This window comes from Apteryx rowi, unplaced genomic scaffold, assembly GCF_003343035.1.
Source record: "Apteryx rowi isolate R43461 unplaced genomic scaffold, aptRow1 scaffold_91, whole genome shotgun sequence".
NCBI classification, from domain to species: Eukaryota; Metazoa; Chordata; class Aves; order Apterygiformes; family Apterygidae; genus Apteryx; species Apteryx rowi.
The window spans coordinates 1-12,379 of record NW_020451216.1 but is presented as its reverse complement, the minus strand read 5'-3'; the positions used below and the strand labels follow the sequence as shown (position 1 = coordinate 12,379).

The 12,379-nt window shown below is 48.2% G+C and overlaps 1 protein-coding gene across 1 annotated transcript; it reads right to left on the bottom strand.

The window, feature by feature from the left end:
• Positions 1 to 2,237: 2,237 nt before the first annotated feature.
• Positions 2,238 to 11,910, bottom strand: LOC112978254 (cryptochrome DASH-like; the record flags this gene model as incomplete). Its single annotated transcript, XM_026091551.1, is given in 6 exon segments — positions 2,238 to 2,386; positions 4,235 to 4,411; positions 5,636 to 5,755; positions 9,109 to 9,266; positions 10,365 to 10,424; positions 11,880 to 11,910. Coding segments are annotated over 6 exon segments (654 nt in total), but the record flags the coding sequence as incomplete, so codon positions are not given.
• Positions 11,911 to 12,379: the final 469 nt, after the last annotated feature.

Sequence of the window (12,379 nt, the reverse complement as noted above, 5' to 3'; positions counted from 1 at the left end):
CGGATCCCCGGCCCGGCCCGCGGCGGCGGCGGCACACGGCCTGGGCTCCTCCAGGGAAAACCGCTCCCGCCCGAGGACGGAGAGTCACCGCCCGCCCCAGCAAAGTCACTCGGGCGCCGGTCGCGTGCTGCCCGCGGCCATCTTCCCCGGTGCTGAAGCGCTGCGACACACACCGCTCGTAACGGTTAAACAAGCAGAGCTTTTTAAAGCGTGCCTGGCTGAGCTCTCAGAAAGTAGGGTATAAAGGTCGTCCCTGCTCCCATGATGGGCTGAGAGCTGTTCCCAGAAGATGAATTAAACCCCCCTTTCGAGTAAAGCAACGGGCAGGCACCGCTCCGCGGCGCGGGGAATGAGGCAGACGAAGCCCGAATCCGCGCCTCACGGACCAGAAGTTGGGGGCAGAAGCGGCTCCTAATGCAAATACAGCTAGCGCAGTAGCGTCGCGCATCTGTCCGTCTTCGCTAGGTGCGGGGTGGCGGCATCGACCGGCGACGCGGGCCACGTAAAGCCTGTTTGAGCAGAGGTTGTTCACGTCCCCTTCACGGCTCGCGCCGCTCTGCCGCTAACAGCCCAGATTCGCCCAGTTAGCTCAGGCCAAAAGCTGCTTAAACGACCAGGTGGTTGACAGCAGAACGCAGCGTGGTTCAGGATCCCTCAGGGACCGCTCTGCGAGAGGGCAGGAGAGTGCAGTAACCTGCTGCGGTAAAGTGATGGCAAGTGGGTGGGAGCAGTAACCACCCGCACTTGTCCAGCTGGATCAAAACTGGGATGTCTGTCAGGATCCAAGTGGCTTTGCAGCTGGGTCTCCAGCAATTCTCGTTTGGACAGAAGATCTCCGGAGTACAAGGACTGTTCAAGTCCTCTTAAGATCTGGGGTGCTATTTTGTCACAGATTTTTATGTCGGGGGTAGGATTTTCCCTTTTAAACAGCAGCCCTAGAAGCTGATCCTCTTCCATCATCAGAAACCCCTCATCTCCTCATCAGATCCCGTTAGCCCACACATGGTGGGATCATCACATGGCCCCTACAGGGGTATGCTCAAAATCATGACTTGTCTCATGCTGATAGAAAAGCTTAACTTTGTGATCCATGTTGGTTCTTTTTTTTTTTTAATCCATGCATCATGAAACCATCCACTAAGTGAGTGTTAAAAGAGATTTAACAGAATTATGGTATTATTCTTTACCAAAGAGGCCCTAATGGATCTCTAATATATCTGGGTAATAAATCCCAGAACCATATCCTTTCCACCGAGAGGGGTCTACTTCTAGGATTCAGAAGTTCAAATCTGGGCTCTCCATCTCATAACAATGTTACACTAAAGTACAGTCAAAGATGGATATTTCTAAATTCACAGACTCCTACAGCAAATACATTTTTCCATAAAAACAACACCTAAAATGGCTGCAGAACTGTTTTAGACTAGTTGCTGGTGCTGAGTATAAAACATGGTTCTCAGCTACGTGTTGAACTGTTCCCATCTTCAAGGCTTGTATCACAAAAAACCTTCGTGCTACAATGGCTCCAGACCAGTTTTCAAGCGAAACTTTCAGGTTTCCCAAAGTACTATAGAAGACACAATGCAACAACAACCCATAAAGTGTCACACTGTCTATGGATCTCTGTTGCATCAGTGGAAATGAGGAAATATTCCAGTAGCAAAACTTTTAATTGCATAATGGTCAGTGTCTTTAAAGCTTTACAACATGAAAAAAATTAGCATAAGAAAATTCAGTACAAATATTTCCACCTGAAAACTCTCCAAATAACCCATCTTCTTCAGTTTGTTACAAGAGCTACAAATCTAGCTTTAATAGCTGTAAGCTGCACTGCAAAGCAAAAGGCACTGGAAAAGCAGCCTCACCACCTCACAGCAGAAAGGCCACACTGGTTAATTAATAATAGTTATACAGCCCCTTTCAGCCAAAGCATTTTACAGACATAAGAATGATATATTATTTATGGGAATCAGACCCTCAGCACTGAAGTGCAACCACTTCTGGAGTGCAACCCGCTAGCTGTCTAAGAGCTCACAGCAGCAATTTAAGCACCGAAGTGAAAATTGAGTATCAGACCATCATGATCAGTGCTAATACAGAACTTCCCAGTATCTATGTCCAGCTGATGTTCCTGGAAACATTTGTGAGGCAGGTTCCTATTTATTGTGGCCAGACTTCTTGCATAGGTGTGGTTCAAGGAGATTAACCATTATCTTGGCATCTTCAGCAGCCAAAGACCCATTGAGCTCTTCTCCAGTGAGCACGTGGACTGCCTTCCTCATATATCTTTCTTGTGAGAAAAGTAAAAATCCATCCCTCTGTCCTTGTGCTGCATTGGTGTGTGTGCAGGACCTTTCCTCCCCTTGGGATGGGGGCCTCTTCCCTGCTGCAAATGAAGGATGAATGGTGAGGTATTTACTGATGCTGAAGAGCAAATCTGATCACAAAGCAGCCTCAACATGCAATATTAATCAGCAAAATGTTCATGTGGCACTTCTACCCCCCTGAGCAGCAAAAAGGGATGGAGGTCTTACAGTACAGTGTTAGTCTGGGACCTAGGAAAATAGGGTTGCCAGTAAGACATGGGCCTGTAATTTCAAAGGTATTTGATACTCAGTTTAAGGGCAGGGGGATGGGGATGGAGGTCCTTCTCCAGGCCTCAGTAACATTGGGCCAGCAGTCCCTCCCCACAGTGTTAGTATTTCACAAGCACAGCGTGGCAATGAAAGCCGCACAGAGCCCGAGGTGAGATGGGAAGCTGATCAGAATGAAATTGCTGTCCAGCTGAAGGGCTTTTCAGATTCAAGTTTCATCACTCATCAAACCAGTGCCTCACCAAGGGGTTCCTTCACAAAGTCACTTGTCTGATCTCGTATGCTCTCTTAAAGACAGGGTGATAATCCAGTCTCTTYGATAGCATGGCTGGAAGCGGATGTCCTTGCTCAGCAAAACCTCCTGCTCATGTCAAAGGAATCTGGCCTGAGAACTTTGGAACTGGGCCTTGGAATTAAAACCCCACATGGAAACTCGTTTCATTCTTCAGTGAACATAGCATTACAACAAAATCTGAGCCTCCACAAAGTATCCTTACTTGGGAAGAGGCAGCGAGTATGCATGGGGAAAGACAAAATGCTGAAAACCCCTTGAAATACCCAATAGTGTTGGTTCTCCCCTTCCTTCTTCCCTTCCACCTCCACCACCACTGACCCYCCCACCCAGACCTACAGAGCACTTTCCTCCTTACTCATCTCCACCAAGAAAAGCAACCCAGCTAAGACACAAGTCTGACACATGCTTGACACTTCACAGAATCCAGATCTTAATCTGCCCCCATTATAAAGGACCTAAAAAGCAAAGTCCATGGGGCTCCATATGCTCTGGTCTTGGTAACTCCAGTTTGGATGCATGCAAGCACGTTAGGAAGTTAGTTGTTTTTACTTCCCACTGCACGCACAGAGTGGGAACTGAGTGTCGTGCTGGGCTTCCTTCTGTGCGTGTGTGTAAGGAGGTGGTTAGGCCAGTGGAGGCCTTCAGAGATACCTGACCCCCTGGGGCTTGCCCTGGGGCTGCCAGGGTTGGCGGTGTCTGGAGGGCAGGGAAGGATGCAGCAGAGGACATGCTCTATCTGTCTAAGCCCTGCTAGGTCTGCAGGGCCGATGAGACAAAGGAGCAGCTAAAATTTACATCAGTCACCAGAGTTGGTATATCTGGCACTATGTATATGCAAGAGGAAAAAAACTGAGTAATAAAAGCTATGCACAAAATAGTAAATAAAGCACGATGGGTCCATTCTACTGGCTGTAAAGCCAACTAGGCTGGCACAGCTTTTGCCCATATGGCATCGGGTGGCTTCATCAAGCCTGTCTTTTGTGACAGCCCTTGGCACATGGTACCCTCAAGCTGTGCCCGGACATGGTCCTGGAAGGTGCTGGTTAGCCCTGGCGAAAGTAGTGCCAGGGAATACACTGACAATTTAACGGTCTGGGTGACAGCAGGTCAGTACTTGGGCCTGTGCCTTGGCTGTATTTAGTTTACTAGCACGGGCACAGCTAAATAACCCTTGCTGCACAGTCGTTGTGCAGAGCAGGACCACCCTCTTCTGTGAGGTAATGTGATTTTGGATTGAACCATTTTTTCCCCCTTTATACCTGAAAAACATAGCAGAATTCACAGACACAGAGCAGCTGCCTGGACCCCTGCTCCCCATATGTCCCCAAACCTTCCCAGTACTCACAGGCCCCTTGCTGATACGTCTGCTCCACTCGGGGGCTGTCACAACTGGCCATGGGTAGGTCTCACCTAGAGTTGTTCCCGCTTGGGACAGAGAGGCACTGCTCAGTGCCCAAGGTGTGTGGATATCTCCTCCCTTTATGCCCTGTAGTTCTGGGACCCGCAGCCGGACCTAATCCCCCTGCAAACAGAACCACAGTGACGGGATCCATTCAGTAGTGATCTGTACATGCTTCCCAGCAAGGGTCTTCCTTAACATGAAAGAAAAAAGCCTGATTTCTAGGTGAAGAAGCTGTTGCACTGCAGCTTCAGTTGCCTCAGTCAAGCTTTAGTCCCTCCTGTTAAACACCTCAACCCAGAAACACAGAGACACTGAGGCTGGGGGTCCTCTCCCAAGCTCCCTTTGCAGGCAATGGAGAGAGACAGAGGTGCTTTTTGAGTACGGTCCACCTGCCCTGTTTAGGACAGGGTGAGATGAAACCACTCCCAAGCTGTTGTTTTTTCTTTCTAGTGACTGTGAAGGACACCAGAGTGACTAACTCAGCTGCACACCTCTGTGCTTGGCAAGATGAACCCCCCTCGCCCCTAAATGTCTTCCATAAACTCCACTGCTGTGTCCCCAACTAGGACTAAGCTTTGATTCCTTCCTATGTCCTGACAGCTACACTGCAGGGAGGCAACACTGCCAGCTTGCCGTGAAGCTAAGAAACAGGGTGAAAACAGGAACCCGGTACATAAACGGCAGCTAAACACATGGAAAGGGCAATTTATCGGCTCCCACCACTTGCATAGGTGAGTCAGAGAAGTCACAGGCATTAATCTAATCTCCAGCCCCTCCCTCGGTGCCAGGTGAGCTGCTCAGTCTCTCCCGTCCATCACTTCAGAGTTCTTCAGGGAGCTGCTCTGTGCTCGAGGAAATGGCTGCGTGAGATATTGATGGGATGTGGCTGTTGCCCAGAAGAAATGGTGATGAAACACCAACCACACAGCCTAATGGCAAGGAGGGCTTGCAAAGCACCACCCTCTTTGGGGACAGCAGCAGATTGTAAACATCAGATCTTCCTGCACAACAGTGAGGAACCTGCCCAACTGTTGGCCAGAAGATCAAAGAACTTTTCTTGCAGCAGTATCCACACAGCAGATTGGTCTCTCTTCCCTGGGACTATCACATGTGAATGTAAAAAGATCCCTGAGTGCTCCCCATAAGACTGTAAGACAAAAAAAGACCTGTAACTGAGATTTAGCTGTTTTGTCTAATGTAGTCACTTCCCTAGTGTTTTATATTGCTGTCTTCACCAGTCATTTCTTACATGAGCACTCTGTTTAAACCTTCAACAACCTTCAGGTTTCATCCGTGTGGTGCTTTGCTACACTATTCACTGTAAGGCAGCCAAACAAGACTTACACCACCGTCATAATCCAAGCCGTGTCTGATCGTGTTAAACTTTCTGTTGTCCCTCGGGTCATTGCCAATACCAGTGCTGTATAGCCAGTTGCCATAATTGCTACAAATGCCATAGTCCACCTTGAGCACACAGGAAGAAAACGGTATGAAGAGCTGGGCTTGCCCTTGGTGACCCTCCTCTCCCTGTCCACTACTTCTCTCAAAGGGAGAACCGCTTGCATGGGAATCAATCTGTCCGTACTCTCCATGTGGGAATGTCGGAGCACTCCCACATAGATACAGCCATCTGCTTCTGAAGAGGACCAGGCTGCATTTTGCACAGCTGAGGACAGCTTCCCAGACCATTTCATGGTCCTCAAGTCAATGAGATGGGTAAAGTCCAACCAAAGTGTCTGTTTTTCTCAAAAAAAATTTTTTTTTAATCCTTCTCTTTCTGCTGTCATCTGGCAGACTTCAAGACATCTGACAGCTAGCTCTAGCTTTTGAGTGCTCTTATTCAAGAATCAGTAGCCCAGTACGTTTCAAATATTGTAGAAAAATTCTCCCTGTTACCCAGATACCAGGAACTAGCAAAATCAACTCTGCAGATCCTATTAGGCAGATTGGAGAACAGTCTAACTCAGATTATACGGAGTGACCACACAGAGTGTATGAAGATGCAAACAGTACCAACACAGCAGCTGTTTCCCTGCTATACTCGACCTTCATCAGGCCATTAGCTTCAACACACCGGGACTTGGCAGAGAGAGGTGCTTTACTATGGAAACACTAGAGTTCTCATGACATACTCAGTAGGCTGTGTACGGTCAATTTATTCTAACATCTAAACAAATAAAAGACTCTCAGAAATGCTTGTGTAAAATGGAGCAAGGTTTCTGTAACAGGGAGAGAAGAACACAGTCCAGTGTGTTTTTCAGCCAGGCTCGGTGACTTAAATCCAACATCAAAAGCTTTACAGTCATAGGGCAATTCAAACCTAGCTCAGGAGGGGAGCGGCGGTGATAGCAAATTGGGCGTGGGATCTCCGTACACTCCCAGGAGAGGTGTCCGCATTGCGAAAGCCTGGCAAAAGGAGTCTGCAAAGAGTCTTGCTAGACAAGTTCAGTGCTGTTCTCTGCTCCCTTCACTGCAGCCACAGCAGCACCCAGGCCACAGAGCGACGCTTCTGAAATCACAGCTGCTCCTCAGAGCGGGGAGATCAGTGCACCCAGATGGCAGGAGGCGCAGGGGAACGGACTGTGCCAAGTTCCCTTCCCCTTTCTTTGCAAAGCCAGCCAAGAGCTGGGCACGAGGTAGCCGGTTGTTCTCACTGTGCACTAGGCTTCCCTTTCTCAGCAGCACTTCCTCCAGATAGTAAGATAAGGAGGAGAAGAGAGATGCCATCGGAGGCCTGACTATGCGATTAACATGCAGGAAAGCGTGTGTGGGAGGTGAGGGCAAACCCAAGGGGGAGTGGAGGAGGCAGGCTCATTTCCCCCTCGGCCTTGCCCCTTCCTGCAATTCTCTTCTGTTTGTTTCCCTCCCTTTCTTTGGGGCCTGACCCTCTGCATGAAGTCAGAGCTGAGAGATGCTTTCTGTTCAGGACATCAGAGGGATCCAGCCTTTCCCCTGGCTTCAGCAGGTTTTGGAGAGCTTGTCTTAATCTCTGCCTGTCTTGTGTGGATGTGGTGAAAGTATCAGAGTGTCAGAGTATCAGAGATGGAAAATGCATCATTTTCCCTTTTTGGAGCCACATGACCCCAGTTTCAGTTCTGTGCTAGCCTGTACTGTTCTATACCCATATCTCCCTGTCAAACTGATGCCATCTGTGTGTCACTCTGGATGAGCAACCGGCTTAAAGAACTAGAGCTCTTTAGCAATGTATCAGCATGACAAAAGCTGAAAGGAAGGTATAGGAGGACACGAGGACCAGCCAGTGCCAGGCCAACCTGCAGAGCAGCAGTGAGCTGTTTGGTGCTTTCTGAAAGGTCCAGTGCAAAGAGAGGCAGATCAGGCTTCCAGCAAGGCTATTAATATTCATGCCTGTATGAATAATGGCAAGTAACCCAGGGAGCATCCTTCCAGTGTGAGACCATCCAGGTCTTTCTTGCTTGCGGAGGAGGACCCAGAATATCCCATGCCCCTCTGGGTCTGACTGTCAAGTGAGCAAATCTCCCATSTGAGGGAGGCGAGGCTGCCTGCTGGTCAGAGCACAGCTTCAGTTCCTGATGCCCAACTCTTGATCGCTGGTGGTCTTGAGTAAGAGGCTTGCTTTCACGGGCAACAAGCTGCCCTCTCTGTGAAATGGAGTCACCTTTGTAACTGCTCTGAAAGATAGCTGATAGATGCCATCAAAAGCCAGATATTACAAACCATTCAAAATGATCCTAGTGGCTCAATTTGCAGGACAGGCATGTACAGATGTGGTTGCACATTTCTGTGTGTATCTCAGCAGTGGTGTACCATGCTTCTGGAGGGTCACCATGTGGCACACGCAATGCATTTAGTCTGCAGGAGTTATGTCATCCATACTGAAATGCAGCCCCTGCTTGGCTTCTTGATCAGAAGCTTAAGGCAGGCAGGTTATCAGCTATCTTTAACATCCCACTGAAACTGCAGAAGAAATGTACTCAGGGTAAGATCTAGCCAGGATATGAAGGATAAGGCTGCTGCTTTTCCAAAATAAGTCCTCTAGTGCCACATGTTGGGGGCTCTAAGTCTTATCTGGAAAAGCATCACCACATGGAGCTATCAACACTGCTTTGATCACACAAACTGCTGCCCAGTTCTCTGAACGGGGGACTGTGAGCCTGTTCAGACCCTCCAGTGAAGGAGCTGTGGAGGTCAGGGATGSGGGAGCAGCCCTGCTGTCTAACTGAGCTTGCATGAAGGCTGATTGGCATAAGAGAAACAAGTTGAGCTGGTGCTCCAGTTGGCAAGGAGGCCCGTGACTCACCAGGGTGAAGAAGGATGCCTCCAGCCAGGGTGGAGGCTTCTGGAAGCTGATCCAGCCATTGTTCACACTTGCCTGTTCTTGGCTAGAAGACTTCCCTGTCCAGAGCTATCAATGCAAAGATGCTGTGCCAACAATGGCTTCACTGGCCAAAACGCATTTATTTTTATGTTCTATTTCTGGGCTGTCCTCCTCCCCAGCCTCTGGGGTGAGCAAATCAGAGCATTGTTAAGATAATTTATGCTTTATAGTTTTCTCAGGCATGACAGGTCTCTAAAACCCTACACAGAAAAGAACAAAAACATCATTGCAAACTTCCTAGCTGCATCTACATCTTGGTTGATGGCAACTTCACAGCAGCAAAACTCCCTTTTCTTGCATGAGTTTTAGGAGGTACCTAAAATGCAAGCACTGTATACATGCACTTATATCATCCTGAAAAGTACTGACCGCTTTCTGTATCCTTATCACGCAGAACTGCTCTCCTGTCTGTCACCCAGACTAGACAGCACAAACAACTCCAGACACACCTGGGTCTTACCAGCAGGCATTCAAACCATTCTGCTCCCATTCTCCAGTCAAGACCCAGCTCCTTGGTGAGAAAGCTGGTGACATTCTGCCGCCCTCTGTTAGACACGAAGCCCGTCGCAGCCAGCTCTTGCATGTTGGCATCAACGAAAGGAACCCCCGTTTTGCCCTCTGCAGAGACAAAAGACACAGCACTGGGATGCAATGACATTATCGGGCAGGCACTCATAACCAACCTGTAGTCACACATCTGCAGCTATCCAAGCACGAAAGACAGGTAGCAGGAGGGAGAAAACATTCTCCTGGGGAGATTTCAGTGAGGTTTAGCTGGGATAGAGCCGCTAAGATCCACTGGATATTAAATAGGAAATTAAACTGGAAATTAAACGAGGAGAGTTTTTGGCAATAAAAAAACCAAGGCATAGAAAAATCATCAGAATGGAAAAACAATGACTCAGGTGGATTGCAGGGAATTTGAGCAAAATAAATGTACAAACAACAGGGAGATAGGTTGAGAACAGAAAGAGTCTTGAAAGGTGACTAATGACAGAGAAGGAAGTAATGGATAAGTCCCCAAGGGTTAGTACGTGAGAAGCAGGGAACCTTTTCTGTAGTTAACAAAAAGATTTATTGTACCTAGGTGCAAATGGGCACATATGACATTAAAGTGAAGAAAGATATATAGCTGTGTATTTCAGATCCTGATATATAATCTGTTAGTCCCTCCTAGTTTTGAGATATTATCTTTGCTATTAATGTGAAAACAAAGTTATAAAAGGTAAAGGATATTAAAGACCTGTGGGGCRTAATGGAAGATGAGTCTTATTTTAGAGACTGTTTAACCTTGCAACCAAAACCCCTTGGAAGAACAAAATGTAGCACGCATGGCAACCTAGCAGTGATAAGAAGGACAAGCTGGCCTCTTTGTGACTAGGCAGAAGGGACCAACAGGCCATAAACACTTCCATTTGAGCAGGAAAATCTAACTGCAGTGCATCTCATAATGTGTGTAGAAGCCAGTCAGAGCTTGGCTATTCATGATATCTTAACTGTGGACCTGCTCCTGTGTGGCGCCCAGAAGGAAAGCTAAGTATCCTGCACTCACACTGAAGTGCTGATTCTTGTCTGGTGAGAACGGTTTAAACGACAGTGCCTGTTTTCACTGGCAATTCCCCCTGCGTAAATCTGAGTTAGCACTCAGGTATGTGTTAGCATGCAGACACGTGCAAACTGAGAGCACACCTGACCGAACCTGCGATCTCTGCTGACCTTTCCAACAGTCAAAGAGCTGAAGGTCCTTCTTCCAGGGGACCTCTTTACCTTGAAGCCCTATTGAAGAAAGAAATGAACTGCCAATGAAGACAAGTGCTGATACACTTGAGACAGCATTGACAACAAGAGGCACCTTGGCACAAGACTTTAGGATGAAGCTAGTGCTCTCAGGGACATTAAAAACAAGCCACATTCCTTCTGCAAAGATTTAGAGATCTGTTTCTCCTTCCAAGTATGGCAAAGGGGTGCCTGCACATGGAAGATGCTAAAGCCCTGCTGGACTTCGACTATTTGATTTGGGTTTTTTTTGTTTTGTTTTGTTTTGTTTTTTACTTAAAAGTGACTCAGTCCTCACAAGCTGGAGATGCATCCCAGCCCAAGCTAATGTTTTCTTGTTCAGTTTTACTCCAAGACAATACTGATGTGAAATTCCTATCTGTATCAGATGCTGAGCCCCGAATTACCTGGTACAAGCACCTGGTAACACCTTGCTCTTGCAGTTGGGTAGGAGCAGGCGGGGGACAGACTTTGTGTTTGTAGGGGCCTAATGGCAATTACAGCTCTCTGTACAGCTGCAGGGGGAGAGCAGGGATGACTCGGCTCTCACTCTAGGGACCTAAGTTTAGGYTGACTGTAGGCATCCAGTGCCCTGTGAGATGCCTAGGACATSCAAGACAGTCAGATGGGGCTGACAGATGTGCCACAGGCCCTGAGAGAGACCTGTGCCCCTCTGGAGCAACCGTTGGATGCCAGGAAGAATGCTATATGTTTAGGTGTTGGCAGCTAAATCACATGGAGAGCATCTGACCCAACATGGCTGTAAGGCTCCCTGACTGTGTATGGGCTGGATACGCATTGCCCTATTGGAAGTTCAGACCTTCATTTCGTTTGTAAACACTGGCATTTAGGTGACCAGGTCTGGTGCTGAATCCCACTCTGATTCCTATGTAGTGCAAGGCAGAAAAGATATCTGCTGTCTCGGGATTCACACTGCTGGGTCAGTTCCTGCTCTGCCCCGGATTTTCTGGTGAATTTTGGCAAGTCCTGAAGCCTGAGTCTCTCCAAAGGCTCCAGAGTGTCTTCGGAARCATCATCTTTATTCTTATTGTGCTGCCATTTCCCACTGACATGAGTTAACAATATTCGCTGTGTCTAACCAGTTTTGGGGGCAAAACTTTCTCAGTGTCTACACAGCATCCAGCACTGCAATGTTCAGGCACTTCTTTGCCAACAGTAAGTTCACTAAGTGAGGGACAACAGCTGTTGCCACTGGATAGTGCCCAATATCTTTAAAATGGCAACACAGATGAGTATTCGAATAAAGTCACCATAAGGGGACTTGGTAACATAATGCAAATTCCCCTCCCACTTCAACTCTGGAAACAACTTAAGGTAGTGACACAAGTCCTATGAGAAGAGCATTTGTACAGCCCAGTGCTCACAGCCTCTTCTCTTCCTTTCCCTGTTGTACGATTGTCCCTTTCCCCTGCAAACACAGTGATCCATACGCACCTCTCAGTGAGGAAATCCTTCTGCCATACTTCTGCCATACAAGGGGAGAGTTACAGAGACAGGGTAGCCGGCAAAACACGGCTCAAGCTGGGATGCCTCCAGCGGGCACATGCAGCTGGGGAAGTGCGCACGGGACATGACTATGGAGGATCCGCTTGTACCCCTGCTGGGWAACCTGCATGCTCGATCAGCTCTCTGAAATGCCTGTACACCAATGCATGCAGCATGGGGAACAAAGAGGAAGAACTAGAGATCTGTGTGCGGCCGCAGGGCCATAAGCTCATTGCAATTGCAGAGACACGGTGGGCTAGCTCACATGACGGAAATGCTGTCATGGATRGCTAYGTGCTTTTTAGGAAAGACAGGCCAGGAAGGCGAGGTGGGGGAGTTGCTCTTTCTGYGAGAGAGCAACTGGGATGTATCGAGCTCTGCCGAGGGGTGGAAGAAGAGCGAGTTGAGAGCTTATGGGTAAGGATTAAAGGGCAGGCTAGCATGGGTGA